This window comes from Haemaphysalis longicornis, unplaced genomic scaffold (genome assembly GCF_048455015.1).
Source record: "Haemaphysalis longicornis isolate Haplotype H1 unplaced genomic scaffold, Haemaphysalis longicornis Haplotype H1 scaffold_7, whole genome shotgun sequence".
NCBI lineage: Eukaryota > Metazoa > Arthropoda > Arachnida > Ixodida > Ixodidae > Haemaphysalis > Haemaphysalis longicornis.
The window spans coordinates 138,794,619-138,815,381 of record NW_027526422.1 but is presented as its reverse complement, the minus strand read 5'-3'; the positions used below and the strand labels follow the sequence as shown (position 1 = coordinate 138,815,381).

The following is a 20,763-nucleotide window of genomic DNA, read 5'->3' as shown; positions in this document are numbered from 1 at the left end:
CATTCTGATCCTTCTAATTATCTCTGCTTCATGGTTTGGATCTGGGGTCACAACTTGGCCTAAGTAGATATATTCGCTTACCACTTCCACTGCCTCGCCACCTATGTCAAACCGCTGTGCTGTCCCGAGGTTATTGATCATTGCTTTAGTTTTCTGCATATTAATTTTCAGTCCCACGGTTCTACTCTGTTCGCCCAGTGCGGAAAGCATGCTTTGCAATTCGTCCCCTGAGTTACTTAGCAAGGCAACGTCATCAGCAAATCTGAGGTTACTGAGGTATTCTCCATTAACCCTTACTCCCACCTGTTCCCAATCCAACGTTCTGAATACTTCTTGTAAGCATGCTGTGAATAACATTGGAGAGATTGTATCTCCTTGTCTGACACCCTTTCTTATAGGTATTTTACTGCTCTCCCTATGGAGGATGATCGTAGCTGTAGACCCATTGTAGATATCCTCTAGTATTCTTACATAATCCTCATCTACCCCCTGGTTCCGTAATGCCTGAATGACTGCTAGGGCTTCGACCGAGTCAAATGCTTTCTCATAATCTATGAAGGCTATATATGGGGGTTCAGTATACTCAGCGCACTTCTCTATCACCTGATTGATCGTGTGAGTATCGTCCATTGTTGAATAACCTTTACGGAACCGTGCTTGTTCTTTAGGTTGACTGAAATGTAAGGTTGCAGAAATTCGGTTAGCGATTACCTTGGTAAATACCCTGTAGACGACTGACAGTAAGCTGATCGGCCTGTAATTTTTCAAGTCCTTCCTGTCGCCTTTCTTATGAATTAGGATGATGTTCGCGTTCTTCCGTGATTCCGGTACCATTGCGGTCATTAGGCATTGCGTATACAGGTTTGCCAGTTCTTCAGGGACCATTTCTCCGCCATCCTTCAAGAGGTCTGCTGTTATCTGATCCTCACCAGGTGCTTTGTCCCCTTTCATTTCTTTCAAAGCCTTCCTTACTTCTTCGGTCGTTACTGGTGGGATGTCTATCTCCTCTGAACTACTGTCTCGTTCGGCATTATCCTGTATGTCCTGGCTACTGTACAGATCCCTTTAGAACTCCTCAGCCACTGTGACTATTTTATCCCTATTTGTGATGATATTGCCTTGCTTATCCTTAAGTGCATACATCTGATTTTTCCCCACGCCAAGACGCCTCTTCACTGCTTTCAGGCTACCTCCTTTCTTTACAGCATATTCGATGCTCTCCATATTTTACTTCCGTATTTCAGCTGTCTTACGCCCATTGATTAGCTTGGAGAGCTTCGCTAGTTCTATTCTGTCCGCTGCGGTGGAGATTCTCATGGTTTGCCGTTTCCTGATTAGATCTTTCGTCTCCTGTGAAAGTTTACCAGTATCCTGTCTAGCCATAGTGCCCCCGACTTCTACTGCACACTCCGTAATAATGCGTGTAAGGTTGTCGCTGGCTTCCTGCGTCGTAAACTCGGCTTCCTCGTTAAGAGCGGAATATCGGTTCTGCAGCGCGATCCTGAATTCTTCTACTTTACGTCTTACTGTTGGCTCATTTATCGGCTTCTTTCGTACTAGCTTGTTGCGGTTCCTCCTCACATCTAGCCTAATTCGGGATCTTACCATACGGGGGTCACTACACCTTACCCTTCCGAGCACTTCCACATCCTGCACGACGCCAGGGTTATCGCATAATATGAAGTCTGTTTCATTTTTGTGCTCCCCATTCGGGCTTCTCCAGGTCCACTTCCGACTGTCCCGTTTACAGAAGAAGGTGTTCATTATGCGTAGGTTATTCCGTTCTGCAAACTCAACTAGTAGGTCCCCCTGCTATTTCTACAGCCCAGACCTTAGTTCCCAACTGCCTTGTCTCCAGCCTGATTCTTGCCTACTTTAGCATTGAAGATGAAGTCCCCCATAACTACGGTATACTGTGTTTTTACTTTAGCCATTGCCGATTCCACATCTTCATAGAAGCGTTCCACTACTTTGTCGTCGTGGCTGGATGTGGGCGCGTAGCCCTGCACCACCTTGAGCTTGTACCTCTTATTTAGCCTAATTACACGTCGTTTAAAAGATGTACGTCGTTTAAAAGATGGGGAGGGTTAATTCGCTAGAAGGAAGCTGTAAGGCAAGTGTAGAACAAAGAAGGAACTCGAGAAGCGCAGGACAGGAGCGGCGGTAGGTAAACGGGAGGTAGGTAAATAGGTCTTTGTCCTGCAGTGGACATAAGTGGCCCGTTTATGATGGTTGTAAGTGTGTCTGAGTTTGATTATGTAACCTCAAATGTATATTAGCAGCAGTTTTTTAGTTGGGGTTCTTTTTCTTTTCATTGAGAATTTTGTGCCTTGTTTTTATTTTATGTTTTGCTTAGGACTTCAAAATTTCGTCTCATAACTATGCTTTCTGTACGCGAAAAGTAATTCTAATTAATTCTTTCCTTTTTATACAATCGTGCTTGCTTGGTTGCATTCTACGCGGTGTCACCCATCATAGCGAAGCAATAAGAATTGTGATAGCTGGAATTTTCCCACCCCATGTCTCAAAAGTACACCAACAGTATATAAATAAACGCGGTACTATAGCCGCCAAAGAAAACCATAGGACCATTTGTTTGGCTGTCATAACATTGAGAATATTTATTTTTATTTTTATAAAAGATGGGAACCAAAAACATAGGTCATGGTTTGGTTGAAGTTTGCGTTTAAAGTACTCTTGGCACAAACTACGGACTTAATTACTTCACCATCCTGTATTTTCCAGCACCTTATATGGTTTACGCGTTACGATTGTCTAGCCTACGCTTGACTGTAGGAGGTAGCACCCCTGCTTGGAGTATAAGTGAAAGCGATTTTTAACTCCTCGCCCCCCCCCCTTGCATTCGGCCGCGGCTAAAACATCCATAGACTGTGTGGTGGTAAATCATTTTGTTGTACTCTAGGCATGAATGCTGCCATAAACAGGTCGCTCGATGTGTACCGATTGTCTCGTTATCAAAAAGGAGGGACTCGTAATTACGCACAAGAGACATTCCGCCCTCTAATGAGCTAAGTAATGCTTAGTGGAAGTAGTTTGGCTGTTGGAAATGTGTTGTAATTATAATCCAAGCAATAAGAGAAACACATGCCTGGGGAAAGTGAAATGTCTCAATTATTCTATCGCACATCTGGTTTGCGCCAACGGTGCCCTCACAGCGGTTTTCTTAAGGTGAATTTTCTTATCCTGATTACTTTATCGCAATATGCGACAAATCCTTATAGTTAGGTGCCGGCGACGCTCTCAGAATGTCGAAAAACAGTTTGTGAGGAAGACAACCTTTACAATTCCTATTTTTACGACCCATTACCTAGGGTAAGCGAGTATGCATTCTTTCACGTAACTTCCTGACACATATGTTTCCGGACGCCCAGGAGACGGCCTTGCGTGTCAGACCCTCACTGATGGTCAAAACCATCCGGACATTCACTTTTATTCAGTTGCGTTTAATATTATACTAAACATAATTCAAATGTTATAGGAAAGGGTTACTCTCTCAGTGTTTTTATTTTTACCCACGGAACAAAACTCGTTTTCTTTCAGAGGGTCCACTTCGCTATGTATGACCATTTAAAGCCCATTTCCAGAACTTTCGGGACTACCTTAAAGGAATTGTACGAAGCTTTGGAAAACACGAGACTCTTTAATTGCAATTATACGGCAAGCAAGTCCTCAAGCAAGATGTGTCCCTTCATCAAACCCAAAGTGCTTTCCTTTTTGTGTTTTATTCGGTGCTATTTCATCTTGTCCTCTTTTTATTTTATTGGGTAATATTCTATCTCGTATATTTATGATTATAATCAATTATACGGCAAGAATATTACGCCTTGTCTTTTAATTTATAATGATTATGTCTTTTTATTGTGTGCATATGTGCACAATTCCCACAAACTTAATCATATGTTTTACTGTCTGGGTTACTGCCCCTTCGTATGTAACCCATACTGCGAGATACCCTCTTTGGGTATTATGAGTCAATAATTAAAATAAATAAATGAATTAACTACGGAGCTCTGGTAACCATAGCATAGGACACAATTTTATTCTAAATTTCGACGAGAACCCATCCGAATATAGCATTGCACCGCGTGGACGCGAAAAGCTCCTGCATTTGGTGAGCCGACAATTGTAAACTACATTATCGGGTCTCGATGTGCCCCATATTCGGTGGACACGACAGATTCGCTTAGCCGACCCACAACCTCTGCCACTACAGAATCTTGCCACTAATTGAACACTTTTTTTAGTGCATGGGTTGCTGCCAGGGTTGCATAGGGAATGGCTACGTAAATCGATCAACCGTTCCTTCCCGAACAGCCCCAATCAGAAGGAATCTTACTCAGCCTCTGGATATCTCAATCAAACCTTAGGAACGCCTCTTACCAAGATTGGGTGCGCCCCGCACATTTTAATGCGCAACATTCTTTGCCGACTACCCCCGAGCAAGGACCGGTTAACGCTCAGCATTTCCATGAAGTTGGAATTTCGGAAAAGTTCCGCCTTTATATATTGCAGTAGCGTAAATAGAGACAATTCATCGGACAGAATTTTGAAAAACCAAAGAATAAAAATCAAGGAAAAAATCGAGAATGGCAAGCCAAGTAACGTGTTCATTTTTACAAAAATGGAGATTTCGCGGCAGTTCTACCTCTCATTGTTTTAATAGCGATAACGGAGAGAAGTGGTCAGATAGATTTTTGAAATACCGAAAAATAGGAAAACTTGAAAAAAACAGCGAGAATTGCGACCACTGTTATGCCCTGCATTTGCGCAAAGACGAAGATATTGCAGAATTTCCACCTTTATTTCTTAGAATAGTGTAAATGAAGGTAATTTGTCACATAAAAATTTGAAAAACAAGAGCAAGAAATAAGAGTAATGGAAAAAAACGATAAATATTCGGAACCGTGTAATGTCCTGCACTGCTGCAAAATTGCATATTTCGCGGAAGCTCAAGCTGTAACCCCCATAATAGCGTAAATGGGGATAATAGGTCGCACACATCGTCGAGAAACCAAACAAAACTAGAAAAAAATAACGAAAAACACGAAACGTGAACCCCCTGGATTTCCACAAAAACGCAGATTTCGCCGAAGATCCACCTCTCATCGGTTTAATAGGTTTAATTAAGACATTTGGTGGGACAGAAGTTTCAAAAACTAAAAAATAAGAAAAACAAGTAATGGGACAATGGCAAATCTTTGAAAAGTCTCTCATTCCCACAAAAATGCAGATTTACCTAAGTAAAACTTTTATACGTTGTAACAGCTTATTGGAGATAAAATTTAAAAAAATATAGTGAAAAAGATAAAAATAACGAGAATGTGGAAGCGTGTAACCCAATCCATTTATTCAAAAATGCAAATTTGGCGGAAGTAACGCCTGTAATTGTTATATTAGCGTGAACTGAGGTATTTATTCACAACAAATTTAGAAAAACCGAAAGTGGCTGTAAAAGGCTCACACTCTAGACAGCGGCATCATAATGCTAGGTGTTAGAATACAGTTGTCAATATATGCAGATTTTTTTACCAGCTCTTTATTCGTGTCCTGTAGATTTTACGTCGTGAGTAATGAATTCAACAAGTGATGATACTGATCTGGCGTCGTATTAATAATAATACAATTCGGGTGGTGGAAGTTGCATACCGCTAAACATGATATATAGTTCCAGGCGTACAAAAACGTTGTCAAACCACACTTGCTTTTTGCCGCTACTTAAATCAAGAAATACTGAAATAGAAAAACTCCGCTCCAAGTTCTTGCTGTTTTTAAATGTTTTTGTGACACCATGCAAACTCCCCTCGAATAACCATATCCTTGGCCACAAGGTAGATGCGCCTGTAGTGATATCCCCGCCTAATGATGCGAGGTCGAACTCAATCTAGAAGGCTGTTTACTTCAGAAAGAAAGAGGTTGCGATTTTGTGTACGTCGTACAAATTGTTGCTCACTGTAACCATAAGCTATATTTGCGAAAAATGCCGTTAGAATTTCGCAAGGAAGCGGCAATGACTGCACCATATTTTTCTTTGTCTGCCTCGTAGTTTCATCATTTAAAACTCTTACAACGAAAAACGCAGTAACTTTTATACATTCTTAGGCCAGCCGTACAGTGGAACCTCGTTATAACATAGTAGTATCGGGACAGCAAATTAGTTCGTTATATGCGATATTCGTTACAACAGTAGAGGTAAAAATCGGCACTAACAAACCGAAAATCTGTATCGCTCAACAATACTTGGCACAAAAATTCATTTTTAGACCTCGAATCTACTTTAAACAAAGTAACCCTTACCTTTCTCCTTCTTGCATTTAAACCTTCATGAACCGATACATGAGTACGTGAAATTACAACAGAGCAACGTTCACGTGAGAAAACAGGCCTCCGTCATTATTTATTTTATGAATGATGTGATGTTCGTGTGGTGGCTCCTCACAGCACTGAGAAGGATGAAAAGTTCCCAGTGCCCACAAACAAAAGTGCCTTTGTACTTCTGCAGTTTCCGATGACGGATTTTTTTAAGTAGCTTCTGAGACGCCTGGTCAACCATTTCTTCATTATGTCCGATATCGCGCGCAACTCTCACGGTTTCAGTTTTTTTATAATAAAACAGGTGTCATATGTCGTTCGCTATAGCTGATCATTCCATATATCAGTATTCGTTATAAGGAGGTAAACGGTACTGATGGTAGGTTTAGAAATTGGTCCGGGAAATTAACACCACCTTATATGGTGCTGCTACAATGATCGCTTGTTATTTACAGCGATGGCGAAAACCAACGTACTCTGACATAACAGGGGTATCTGTAGACGTGTAAACTTGCAAAATCATAATACTTCTTTCGCTCCAAACGTTTCTACTGTGCTTCATTGAAGACATATAGGTTTATCTTGCACCGCCAGGCGCACGATGCTAAATTTCGTGCTCTTCTATGCACAGGTATTCCTGGGACTGGGTTTGCGCGGCGATGCCTCGCTTCCGGCGCCTTTGGGGCACACTGCATCCGTGACATCGACAGCATCGTATCAAGTTGGCCTGGCCCCTACTACAGCCATATCGCTTCCCCGGTTTGACTCGGCGAAGCGTCACGTGGTGCATATCGATAGAAGTTTCGGCAGCCCAGCAATCCCCGCGACCTACGAGGAGCAGCATAAATTGGGGCAACGCCTACGTCCAAGCTTCAGTGGGCTCGGTGGCACTGCCAGGCGCACGATGCTAAATTTCGTGCTCTTCTATGCACAGGTTGGTGAAAAAAATCGTTTCACGAAGTGTTTCAGAACTAGCTGTGCATGCCTTGTGGTGTTGCCGAGCCCCGGCTATTTGTGGTCATGTTGTATGGATGCGTCTTGTATAGTTACCTTATTGCTAATTCTGAGCGGCGACGTAGAGGAAAACCCAGGTCCCGATTCTGATGTAGAGGGTAATCTTGGTCCCGATTCTCATGTTTTGCAGAAGATTTTAAATGCCGTCACAGAAATTAAGGCTTCCCAATCTGAACTTCAAAACGGAATGCAAGGAGTCCAAACACGCTTGTCTCTCATTGAGAATACACTGGCATCACTCAACGACTGTAAGGAAAAAGTTGAAAAGTGTGAAGCAACTGTTAATGCGGTTCAAAAGCAAGTCGCACAGTTATAAAGTAAAATGGACGACTTGGAAAACAGAAGCCGCCGGAACAATATCGGAATATACGGCATACCAGAAAATGACGATGAAGGCCCCGCGTCTTTGAGGAAATATGTCGAGAACAAAATCTTCAGCCATCTGCTGAAAGTTAAAGTGAAGACCGTGGAGCGCGTTCATCGTGTTGGCAAAAGAATCGCTAATCGGGATCGTCCCGTCTTATTGCGTTTTTATGACTTTGCTGAAAAGATGGCAATACTGCGCAACTGTTCAAAGTTGAAAGGCACGAACATGTCGGTGTCCGAAGATTTTTCATTTGCAGTCCGTGAAACACGCAGGAAATTATGGGAGCCCTCAAAACCTAACCGAGACAGCGGCGATAAGGTTGTGCTTCTTTTCGATAAACTGAAAATAAACGACACGCTGTACGTTTGGGATAGCCAAGTTGGAAAAAGGATACCTCTGCAGCCGGCGCGTTCTGAAACTGCTTGCCACGAAGGCAGTAGTTCAAGTACATGAAGCCAAGCAAGTACGCCGTCGTTTTCTTTGTTATGTTTCAATGCCAGAAGTATAGTGAACAAAACGGATAAACTAGAGGAGATTTTACTGGCTTTCGCGCCTGATATTTTATTGATTACCGAGACGTGGCTTCATGCCAGTATCCATGATTCAGAAATAATTCCAGATGGCTATAGCCTACTTCGCAAAGACCGTGATAGCCGCGGAGGCGGAGTGGCTATCGCTCTAAAAGATGGCCTAGCGTTCCAGGAAGAATATGGTATACCGAACCATGAGAGTCTGTGGTGCACTGTCACATTTCAAACCACGCCTCTACTAATAGGTGGAGTATACAGACGACCTGGGGCACCTGAATCTTACCTTACGGAATTGCACAACTATCTTCTCGAGAAAATGCATGATCGGACGAAGCTAGTACTTGTTAGCGACTTCAACTTGGCAGGAATAGATTGGGATAACCTAACCGTCAGCAATAGAGAGGCAAATAGCTGCGAGCAACTTCTAGATACCATGCTAAGTTTCTCATTATCGCAATGCGTAACGCAACCGACACGCATTCAAGGGCTTCCTTCCAACATCTTAGATCTTGCTTAATTTCTAGCTCAATAAATGCTCAAGTTACGGTGGAAGATGGAATCTCTGACCATAAACTGGTTCTAATTGAATTTCCCAATCTTAGCCCGGTAAAAAGTGGCAATGAAAATTCACATGTATTTATTAAAGACTATTCCAGAGCGGCCGATGAAAGCATTATTGATTACCTAGAAATGAAGTTAGACGATTTTTACGCTGAACCTCCCGATGATGTTGACAACTTGTGGTTAAAATTTAAGGCAGCAATTTTTCACTGTGAAGAAACCTACATTCCTACGAAACGTAAGAGGACAAAACGAAGGACTCCTTGGATAACGCGAGAAATAATTCATATGAAACCGAAGCTGAAAAGAATGCGGAAGCGTGAATGCGATCCAGATGTAATAAGCCAGTTTTACCAAGAATTTAAAAGCCTGTTGCGCCAAGCGAAGAACAATTTTTTTTCACACACCCTAACCGATTTTATGACGGCACAACCGAGAAAATTTTGGCGTTACCTTGCTAAGCCGGACAGTCCAATCCGTAAGATGGAAATCAACGGCACTGTCACTGAAAATACGCATGCAATAGTTAACTCGTTCAATTCCTTTTTCCAATCGGTATTCACCCAAGCATGCCCAGTCCAAGGGCCGCTTGTTGAACGTGACTCTGCCATGCCGGAAATCGAGATAACCGAACAAGGTATCTTGAACCTGCTTTTACAACTTGATGCTAAGAAATCGCCGGGTCCAGATAAAATCCCAAATGCGTTTCTTAGGCGTTATGCAGAACAACTTGCTCCTTTTTGCTTAAAATATTTATACTTTCACTGAAAACTGGTGCACTTCCGAGAGACTGGCTACGCGCAAGAATAATTCCGATCCATAAAAGTGGTAACAGATTTCTGGTGGACACGTACCGACCCATATCGCTAACGACCTACTGTTGTAAATTAACGGAGCATATCCTCAACAAAGCCATTATAAACTACTTAGAGTCTAACAATATGCTGTACCCGAAGCAATACGGATTCCGTAGGGGTCTGTCCACGGTAACGCAACTTGCAGAAATAACGCATGACTTCGCTGGCATAATTGATCCAAACTTCATGCTGACGCAATATTCATAGACTTTGCGAAAGCTTTCGATCGTGTGCCTCATTCCAAATTAATATCCAAGCTTGAATAATTTGGAATTAATAGTAAAGTAATTGCATGGATCTCGGCTTACTTAACCAATCGCTCCCAGTATGTAACTTTAAACAACATAGATTCTGACTGCCTCAGTGTTTTGTCCGGTGTACCTCAGGGGTCTGTTTTGGGGCCAACATTATTTCTTATCTACGTTAACGACATCTCTTCTTGTGCGGAACCGGGTGTAACATTGCGACTTTTCACAGATGACTGCGTCATTTACAGTACAATACGCAGTATTGATGACCAATTAAAGCTACATTCTTCTTTACGAAGCATTTCCCAATGGTGCGAGATGTGGGGAATGGAAATAAATGTGTCTAAAACCGCGTTCATAAGCCTAACCAAGAAAAAACGCCCTTTGTCTTTCGTGTACAGCCCTAATGGTTTTAATATTAGTAAAGTTGACAAGGTAAAATATCTGGGAGTCACATTTTCGCAAGACTTAAAGTGGGAACAGCACATTACCAATACATGCGCCAAGGCATATAAACAATTAGGATTTCTGCGTAGAAAATTGGGCAAAGCACCTTCAGCAGTTAAACTAACCGCCTACAAAACCCTAGTCAGGCCTATTCTAGAATACGGAAGTATAGTGTGGGACCCTCATCAAAACTACCTTCGCGACAAACTTGAAAGACTGCAGAACAGGGCCCTGAGGTTTATCTATTCAAAATACTCTTGGCGCGACAGTGCAACGGACATGCGCAATCAAGCGCACATAGCAACTCTGTCTTGCCGGCGTCACGTTGCTTCCATGAAGTTTTTTTATCTCCTTTTCACGGTCACCTTAAAATCTGTAAAGACGACTATATTCATCCGCCTGGCCGCCGTTCTAGTAGGACGAACCACGATAAATGCATACGTCCCTTCAGTGCGCATAGCAATGTATTGAAATATTCCTTTTTCCCTCGCGCTGTGAACGCTTGGAAGGCGCTACCAAGTGAAGCTGTTAATATTACAAATATTGACCAATTTTGTTCATTTGTGGAGCAGGTAACAGAGCCTGAATAGTTATTTTTGTTGTTGTTCTTGTTGTTGTGATAGCACAAAATGTGTTTTGCAGTGGTGTATTGTACTTTTTGTACATACTTTGTTTGTCATGCGTAGAACGCGGTTTCTAGTATTTTTGTTTCTTCTTCTCGTGTATGGGAAGAACACCAAAGTACTATCGATGTACTCGCTATTGTAAGTGTTCCGCTGTTCTGCGTATCGTCCCTCGAAATATTGTACTTCCTTGACTTTGTATCTAATCAGATACCTAGGATGTTTTATGCCCGCTTCCTGTATGGGTCTGCAGAAGACCTACAGTATTGATAAATAAATAATAAATAAAAATATTCTTTATGAAGCCTGATAGTTTTGTACGGGAGGGAACACCTTACCTTACGTCTGTGTAGGAGGTTACTGTGGTAATTGGAGACACGCCAAACTTTTGGGCCATGCTCTCGGATAACCATGGCCAAGTCCTCGGATAACTCTACATCATCTCCAGGCGCATACGGTGAAGCCTGTGGGAAAAACACAGATTTTTAAAGACGGTAGTCTTTTTCCGGCTACTTGAACAGGAAAATTTTGATCTGTCTGCCTGTCCGTCTGTCACTCGATTCAGCCAGCCGCCGAAATTGCAACAGTATTTCCGCAACAGACTTATATATTCACAGCCAAATTTAAACGTGTAAGTCTGGTGTTAATGTTCGTACTTGTCAACATTGTTGAACAAGAACGAGACATAACGCAAATTTAGGGCCGAAAATCAATACAAGAGTGATATTTGCAGTGTTCCTTTATAAAAAAAATTTCGGATGCTTGCTTTTGCGATAGCAAATAAAATACTACATCACTTGAAGAAAACGCTCACCTGCTCTTGCCCGCGCTACCTGGCAGAATCCCAAAAAATCAAACGGCAACAGCAACGAAAGCTTCCATAGATACGCTCCGCGTTCCGCTTGGAACGCTCGTGGACTGGGGCCACGTTATTCTATAAACGTTGTAGTCCGGTGCCTCGATTCACGCTCGTCTCCGTCGTACGGCAGCCCTGGCATCGGGGCACCCGACTGGGACCACCGGAACGCGGTAAATTTGAATTGACTGAGCAAACCTCTAGCATCGTATCTTGGAAGGAATGAGACGGGAGAGATACATCATGAGTGGTGAGCGGGAAATTGAAGGGATGCGTTTACTATTGTGTTCCGTTGACATTTGCAACAGAAGGAGAAGGTACGCGGCCAATTTTATTTTGAAAAATGATGTTCTCACTGAGAATAAGGCTCGGCCGCCTGCTCCCATTACGCCTCCTCTTAACATCTTGAGTGAGATTACACCGATGACGTTGGTAGAGCGTGTCACAAGGACCCCAGCATCGATCGCCATGTACGCTGACGCCGTGGTTGTCTTTCTTCAGCCGGCCGCCCAATCTTACCACCTGCACCCATGAGGCCACCGCCTGTGTGGCGGCCGCCACCCCAAAAAAGCAGTGCCTGGTGAAAGGGGTACAACCATCCCATCTGCTTCAATTAGGCTTATGCCGGACATGTCGCACGATACTGCCGACGATACATGACGTCCCCAACCGATAATCCCAAAATTCATACCTATTTTCCTTGCACCCGGTCGCCTTTTCTACACGAAGAATCCGACGGGCCTGAACCAAAAGTTACGCCTTCCGACTCCTGCACATCTGCTGCCCATCGCCCATCCTTCCGTCGCTGTCACTCACTTTCTTCAGTGCTCCGACGAGGAAGAACCTTTACGAAGATGAAATTTAGTGGGCCCAGTTGCGGAGGCAAGATCAGCGTAAACAGTGAACAGTGCAAAGCACTGTTTTCTGCCCTTGACCATTGTAGAGCGACCCGCATTGGTAATAGTGAACACAGGTGGTGCAGTTTCAGTCATTCATACTAACTAATCTTTTCTGTTCACTTCGAAAAGCGATGAAGGCGGTGAGCGGCTTTTCGCTACGTACTGCAAACGCGGAACACAACCAGGCGTCTGCAGTGCGCTCGGGAGGCGCTAAGATCCAGGATGTTTGATACAACATCGAATTCGTTATGCTTCCCCCTTGTTTCCATGACGTTATATCGGGTCGCGATTCGCTAACTCTTTACCATGCCGTCATCGACTACCTGCGTGCGGAATTTGATCTTGCACCTGACTGCGACCCGCCCCATGAAGAGACAACTGTTACTACTTGATCGTCAGCGGATACAAAAATCCTGCCGCACTACTCTGGTTTCGCGCCCCTGCACTTTACGTGCACTGGTGTGACAACCGTGTTAAAATTGCAGCGCACTAAAGACACACACAAGGTCAAGTAAGAGACATACGCTTAGATAAATTCCAACTCATACTTTATTGACACGGGAAACATTTATACAAACAAGAAATAGGGACAGTACAGCATAAAAGCAGATAAATAAGATAAACAGATATAAAACGCACTACACGTTGTCCGCCCGCCGTTGCCGTCCAGTGCGAACACGTGTCTCGTTTAAGTAAGATATTTCCTTCACAGTTAGTGAGATGGGAGGAACACTGATGCAGTCGTTCTGTAACCGCACAATCTCTTCTGCATCAAATATTTCCCTTGTGGTCTGATTGGAACTTCTGCTAAACAGCGTACATTCTTGAAACTTCGGCACACACTTGTGATTCCGAAAACGGTCTGCTAAGTGGCCTGTCAGCCTTCCCTTTTCACATTGCAATCATGTTCACATCGCAATAATTGCAGGCATCGGCCGCTCTGTCATAGGTAGCATTTTCCAGATGAAAGAGGAACACGGTACACGATTATTCAACAGAATGTGTTGCTGAGCGTGGTGGTTTAGAAATACGAAAATATTGAGTGGAGCAAATACAAAACACACACGAAAGAAGGCACAGAGAGGCGCTACACTTCCAACAGTTTAATAGCAACGACAGCAACGTACATTTAAACATACATCCCGACATGCGCAATAGACGTGCACAGAGCGTCAGCGCAAGAATTTATCTAAAAAACGCCCCTCAGCTTTGAAAAATACCACTGAAGTGCAACCAACGCAGTCACTTCCCTTCAATCTCATACGATGTGCCTCCAGCAGCTCTCGGGCCTTCTGATATCTGCTTTTTGCCAGTATCTCTGTCTCGGAAAATGGTTCCTCACAGTTTGTGCAAGAATAACAATGCGCTGTCAAATGTGCGCCATTACTAGATTTTAAACTTTGCGCATGCTCCCTTAGGCGGTCGCTCAAACATCTCCCCGTTTGGCCGATGTAGGACTTTCCACAGGTGAGCGGGTTTTTTCAACCACCCCTAAAGCGCAATCAACCAACGGATTCTCATGTCGTTTTCTACATGCCCTTTTTTGTACTAGTAGGAATTCGAGAGCAAACTTGGCCGAGCTTACTCAGCGCAGAAAAAAACGGCAGGGATACCGTACCTTTTCGCAACCTTTTTTATGTTATATGACACCTTGTGTAAGTACGGAGCCACTTCAGGTCCGTTGGCATTTTTTTTCTGCGCATTCGTCCTAGGCTTACTGATGATCATGGTGGTTTGGTTTTTATGGCGCAAGGCGGACTAAGGGTTAAAGAGCAGCAAAACAAAAGTGGTTCGATGAGGACGAAGTGATAGTAAGTGTAATACATTTAACTAAAAATATGCGCAAATCGACATAAAAGGCAATGAATATGACTGGTGTAAAGGGCCATGCTTTTAACATGCATGGTAAGTAATCTGGTGTAAAAATTTCACATCGCTAAGAAACTTAAAAGTACGCTTGTAGGTGATTACAGGTCCGTCCCCTAAAAAGTACGATGGGTGTAGTGGAATGTGTTGTCTGTATAGTTGCGCAAAGTGTTTGCAAAGTGGTGTTTCTAGTGCCTTGCATTGTATGAGTACATAGATTATAAAAAGGACCTCCCCACACCCGCTGCACATGGGTCTCGGAGATCCAGTGAGCAGGTGCGAGTGCGTGTGCCCAATCCGCAATCTAGCCAAGGTGGCGTCTGCGTATCCATGGCGTGTGTCGGTGGTGTATTGTCATAAATGTGGTTTTATTATGTGTAAATTGTTGTCTGTCTGTTCAATCCAGTGTGTTTGCCATGTTTTGCGAAGTTGTTTTTTGATGTGTGGCTTCCCGTCGGTGTACGGTAATGTGGTTTTCTCAACTGTATGCAAGAGTGTAGCAGCAGCAGCCATCGACCCACGGCTTCGTTCCCGGCTATACCGATTGGCCAGGGACCCAGAAAACGAACACTTCAAATATGTGGACATATACAGACATAATACTCTTGACGATCAGATTGACAACGTGGTTTTTGGAAGACTTTGTTGACGACAATGCCCGCACAACACAGAGGGAATGTGTATAGATAAGGAATTTTGGGATGTTACTTTCCAGTATATGATTAACAACAAAAAGTACACCAAATGCCTGTGCTGTAAAGATACTAGTGCAGGCTATTCAGAGTTTAGTAACAATAAGGTCGGTTTAATGCGCAGCGAGGACACAGAGATGGCAGCTTTAGAGGCGTCCGTATAAAATTGAGAACACTGATAGTTCTGCTGCAAATACAAGAAGTGCTGCAGAATGGCACATCTGAGAGTTCCGTTTTTATCTGCATGTGTGAAAGATGTGTCGCATGGTACAGGGCGCAGATTCCAGTTGTGGTATAAAATCTGTTACAGAAAATTGGATGGTATCTAAAAAGGAGACAGAAAGCTCTGACGCTTCCACTCTCACTCGGCAAGAAAAGGGTGAAGAAAACTATGGTCGACTTAGCAGAAGTTCAGTCATAGATTTATAAAAAAACTGATTTAAACAGATGGTGCGGCGTGGAGGAAATTTTAAAAGCATAAAGATGATGTGAGTGCGATAGCTCACGTTGTAGGTTCCATTTATTACACTTCACATAAGGCTTTCGACCGGGCTAGTGCGCAAAGCGCCACATGCCAGGCGAAGCCCAACATGAAGCACTGGGCCCAGCATGGTCAGCGATATTTTACTTGCAGACCCATAAACAACACTTTCGTCCAATTGTGAACCTATCAAGCTAGTAAAAACACCTAAAACATGTTTGTCAACACCATATGAAGTGCGGAGAGAACCTTGAGTATAGTCCCAGCCTTTAAGCATTTATGTTTGAGTTGTTTTAGGGGTGGAATGAGTGTGATCTTTTCTTCAAGGACTACACCTAAAAACGAGAGTTCATTTTTGACAGGAATCAAGGCACCATTGAGTTGAATCTCTGGATCCGGCCGGATGCCACGCCTTTTTTAAAACAAGACACAAGTACACATTCCTAGAGTAAATATGAAACCGTTGCTATCTGTCCAGACAGCTAGCTTGTTAACACCAAGCTGGACTTGGCGCTCGCGAATAGACTGGTTACAGGACTTGAAGGATAATTTTACGTCGTATACATAGATTGAGCAGGAAATTGATGGTGGCAAAGCCTTTCTGAGTGAATTAATTTTCACAATAGAGAGAGTGCGAAATCAAAAATCCGCATTGCGGCCTGTCATTCTCCTGCACATTAACCCTAGAAAGTGCACTTTCTATTCTGACACGAAATGTTCTTTCAGACATGTAGCTGGAAAGCGCGTTTAGCATGTTACCCGACATGGAAACGTCTTTAGGTCGCTTAGGATGCCGTACCACCACGCGGTATCGTACGTTCTTGTGGAGGAAAGCATCTTTGATATATGACTAATACAACGAGTTGATCGTTGGTAGACCGCCGCGCCCTGAAGCCTGCCTGGCAGCTCTCGAGACAACCATTGTACTCTAAGGAGTGTACGAGTCCCCTGTTTATCGTTTTCTCGGAGAGCTTGCACAGGCAGCTTGTCAGGGCAATGGGACGATGACTGGCAAGAGAGGAAGTTTTTTCCTTCCTTCAGGAGAGCCATTCTATGGCCTCCCTCCAACACCCTGGAAGGCGCTCCGAAATAAATATTTTGTTGTAGAGGTGAAGGAGTGTTTCAAGTGTGTCTGCGTGTAAGTGTTGTATCATAGTGTATGTATTGTTTTCTGCGCCTGGAGCTCAAGGTTTTCAAGTACTGAGTGCGATCTTCAGCTCATGAAGTGAGAAGTGGGTGTTATAAGATCAAGTCGGCTAATTACTATCTCGCAAGGATTTCTTCTCACGGGATGTTTTGTGTTTTAAGAAAGTGTTTGTGTAGTGTGCTTAACAGGACACATGTTGAAAGTGTTGTGCAAGTGTGTTCGCCTGGTCTTCCAGTGTCTCCCCTGTTCCACTAACCAGGGGCAGGCTATGTGTTTGTTGTCCTTTGAGTTTTCGTATACGTGTCCAGAATTTGAGTGCCGGTGTATGAGTTATTCGACGGGAGGAAGGTGCGCCAACTGTCCCTTTTTGCCTCGTTGCAGGCATTAGTGCCATCCCCAAAGTGCTGGAATTTAAACACCGGCATGGGGGGATTTATGGCCTGGCGGGGCAATGAATGAAACCTGCATTTACTGATTCAGGAACTGTGGAATGTTCAAAAGTCAATATTATATGTTTGTTGGGATTCCCTCGTTATCTTGACGAATCATGACACGCTTCACTGCTGTCACACCTTAGTCTTTAAGGCCTCCCAACAGATCGGTTTTAGATTTATTAATCAGATACGGCTCAGAGATCACACCCCGGGAACTATTAAGACTGCAGTGGGGTGTGACCATGATGTCCAGATCTGCAATGCGAGTTTGAGTCAAGACATTTGTAGCTTGTTGCTTATTGTTAACTTCTAGAAGAACTTCTCCGGTTCCAATTTTTTTGGCTTGGTAGGATTGGCCAACACTTGCCTCAAGAAATTTGGAAATCAGAAAGACAGACTTTGTCGCAAGGGGGTCCGACGTGTCAGCAGATTCTATTATCAAAAACCTAGGATAGTTGTCCGGCTTTGGGAAACTCGTGGTTGGCAACGGAAGTAGGGGTACTTCGGTGCGGCCCATTTTAGGGGGCCGATCTTTGGTTTTAGAAAATTTGATACGATATGGCATGTAAAAGTAGCAGGGGACGGGGGTATTTTCTTCGTCAGCGTTGCCCTGATAGTTGAAGAGGACCCGGAGCTTCCAGCCTCGTTAACAGAGAGGTAGCCCATCCGCCGGAGCTTCACCTATGCTCTAATGGCCACCATTTGAGGTTTATACCCCGTACCTTAAAAATCATTACCGCGGTCGGCTACAGCGTGAGTATGGGGGCTCGGGGTCTGTGGTGTCGCCAATACCGTCACCAAGAATACTCAAGGAGCCCCGTATGGGGGCCATTTGATTATTACCCTTCATTTTTTGAAGGAGGGTTTTCGCCACCGCATTCACGACCGACAAACCTAACAAACCTGACATGCACATACCTGACATGCCGTTTCGAACAATCATTAGTGAACAATGAACTTGGCAGCTTCATGTTAACCAATTTCTGCTAAAACCCTTACACTGCTTGACAATCTCTGATCCTTTTCTCACAAAATTATCTGATGATGTGATGAATTTTTTGAGGGATAACCACTCTATGGGATATATTTTCTCGGTAGACATAGAACGTTTGTTTTATTCGATCGCCACACTAAACTTTTCGAAAGCATAATTTCATGTATTGATGCCTGGGGCGTAATTAGCTTTCAAAATAGTATCGGCATGACGGCTGAAACTTTTCAATCTTGTTAGAGGCGTATCGTAACCGCAGATTTATATCATTCGATAAGCGCCTGTATCTGCAGAAAAAGAGTGTTTGTATTGATTCGTGCCCCGCCCCTATCCTGTGTAATGTATTCCTAGCACAGATAGATCAGGCCTTAGAGCGTGTTTTAGTACTCTTTTAGGTTTGAAGGTTTTTGGATGTGTCGATGATTTCTAATTGTTGTTAGCAGAGTTCTGTGACGCAACCAGACTTGGTGAAATGTGTTTTAGACGATTTTAAGCGCCTCTGGAAAAGGCCTGACTTTAACTCATGAGTTGCGTCATGATGACACCATCCAGTCCTTGAGCCTGAATATTAAGGTTGTCATGTGCATGTGTGCTGGTCTTTTCACGTCGGTCTCGTAAAGAACTGTTGCCGTATCACTCGTCACACTCAAAGTTAGTTATGCGGGCTATTGCCAGTGTCTGCCTAGATTCTGCCTTGCAGAAGTCGTGCGCACACATGATGCAGTTAGGAGTTGAAAATCAGGTGCAGCGACTTTTGTCGGCTGGCTTCCCTCTGTCGGCCGTGAATGCTGTGGCGGAAACCCTCCTTGAAAAACAGAAGGGTAGTAAGCCTACGACAAATACGCAGCAAAGAAACGACAAGTGACCTGAAGTGGTTCCGTACCTACACAAGGTGTCGCATAACCTAAAAACAGGTTGCGACGAGGTACGGTGTCCCTGTCGTTTTTTTCTGCCCCGAGTAAGCTCGGCTGTCTTTGCTCTCGCATTGCTACTAGTGCAAAAAGAGGGCCTGTCAAAAACGGCGTGAGAAGCCGTTCGTTCATTGACCTTTACATGTGGTTTAAGAAATCCCTCTTACCGGTGGAAAGTGGTACATCGGCCAGGCTGGGAGATGTTTGAATGACTGCTTCAGGGAGCATGCGCAAAATTTAAAATTGTGAATTGGCGCCACTCAGTATGTTTGTTGGTACACAATACCTTCAACAAACTTCACATAATAATTATGATGCTGGGTCTGACGTCCTCGAGGTTGCTTGGTGTCTCCAATACTCACTCGACACACGCCTAACAATTTATGCTGCGCGGAAAGTCCCACGCGAACGTCTACCCACTTCCCTATCCGTTTTAGCCATGGGAGACCCCGTCAATTTTCGCCACCACTGTCGTTTTTTTTTTATTTGTCGGCCGCTTATCTCGCGCAAGGCCAAATGGCAGTCGTTTCGATTCTGCCCTCGGTCACCGAAATTATAAATGTTTAGGATACCCCGATGCTTCCAGCCGTACTACCTGATCGTCGAATCTCTCGAAAACGATTTGACGACATGACTATTGAGGGCATTTGTGGGGCGCAGATTCACAATTGCTCTTTCCACAAGCCTTTAATGTGCCGAGCGATACGGCAGTAACGGCTTTTTATCCCGCGGCTCATACTTCCCGCTGACATGGTCGTTCCTTAGATATAACCTCAAATCAAGGAACATGATCCTGTTCCTCTCTGGAAGCTCATGCGCCAGCGTCGCAGGAGGGAGGCACTCATCAAACACAGTCAGCACACTCTGCACATGCAATACAATCGACCTTCTTTCCTTCTCTAGAACCACGAAGAAGTTGTGAACCAAGAATAACCACCAAGAACCGATGTGTGCCCACGCTCCCGATGCCTCGTGCCGGTAGCTAGATCTCGTAACGTGGAACGCGATATTTTGGGCCGACAGAAAGTCTCGGATATAGTCTTAGCTTCTCTTCCCCATGTTGAGCCGCGACACCTGCGCCCTGATGCCCGAATGCTTCAACTGGTTGTATCCTCTCTGAAAGTCGACATCCAGGATCACCTTATTGTCTTTCGTCTCGTTCTCGATGATCTCCTCCTTCAGCTGCAACATCGCGTCTTCAGTGCTCAGGCCTCTCTGAAACCCGATCATGGAGTCCGTATACAGTTCGTCTTGTTCGAGATAGCTTTGGCATCGGTTCGCAAACACGCGCTTGAGAACGTTCCCCACGCACGACGTCAGCGATATGGGCCTCAGGTTCTCGATGTTTGGTAGCTTGCCCGGTTTCGGGATCAGCACCGTCTTTGCCTTCTTCCATTGGTTCGGCAGCTTGACGCTTCGCCAACAATGGATGTAGCACCGCCAGCACCTCGATTGACGAGTCCAGGTTCCTCAGTGCTTTGCTCGAGACACCGTCGGGTCCCGCCACCG

General features: G+C 44.1%; 1 protein-coding gene across 4 annotated transcripts in view; it reads right to left on the bottom strand.

Moving 5' to 3' along the window:
* Window positions 1–20,763, bottom strand: part of LOC144147061 (uncharacterized) — a 429,195-nt gene that overhangs the window by 273,837 nt on the left and 134,595 nt on the right. For all 4 annotated transcript variants that reach the window (XM_077679096.1, XM_077679095.1, XM_077679098.1 and 1 more), the window contains exon 8: window positions 11,316–11,441. In XM_077679096.1, coding sequence (XP_077535222.1) covers window positions 11,316–11,441 — 126 coding nt within the window. The remainder of the gene's footprint in view (window positions 1–11,315; window positions 11,442–20,763) is intronic.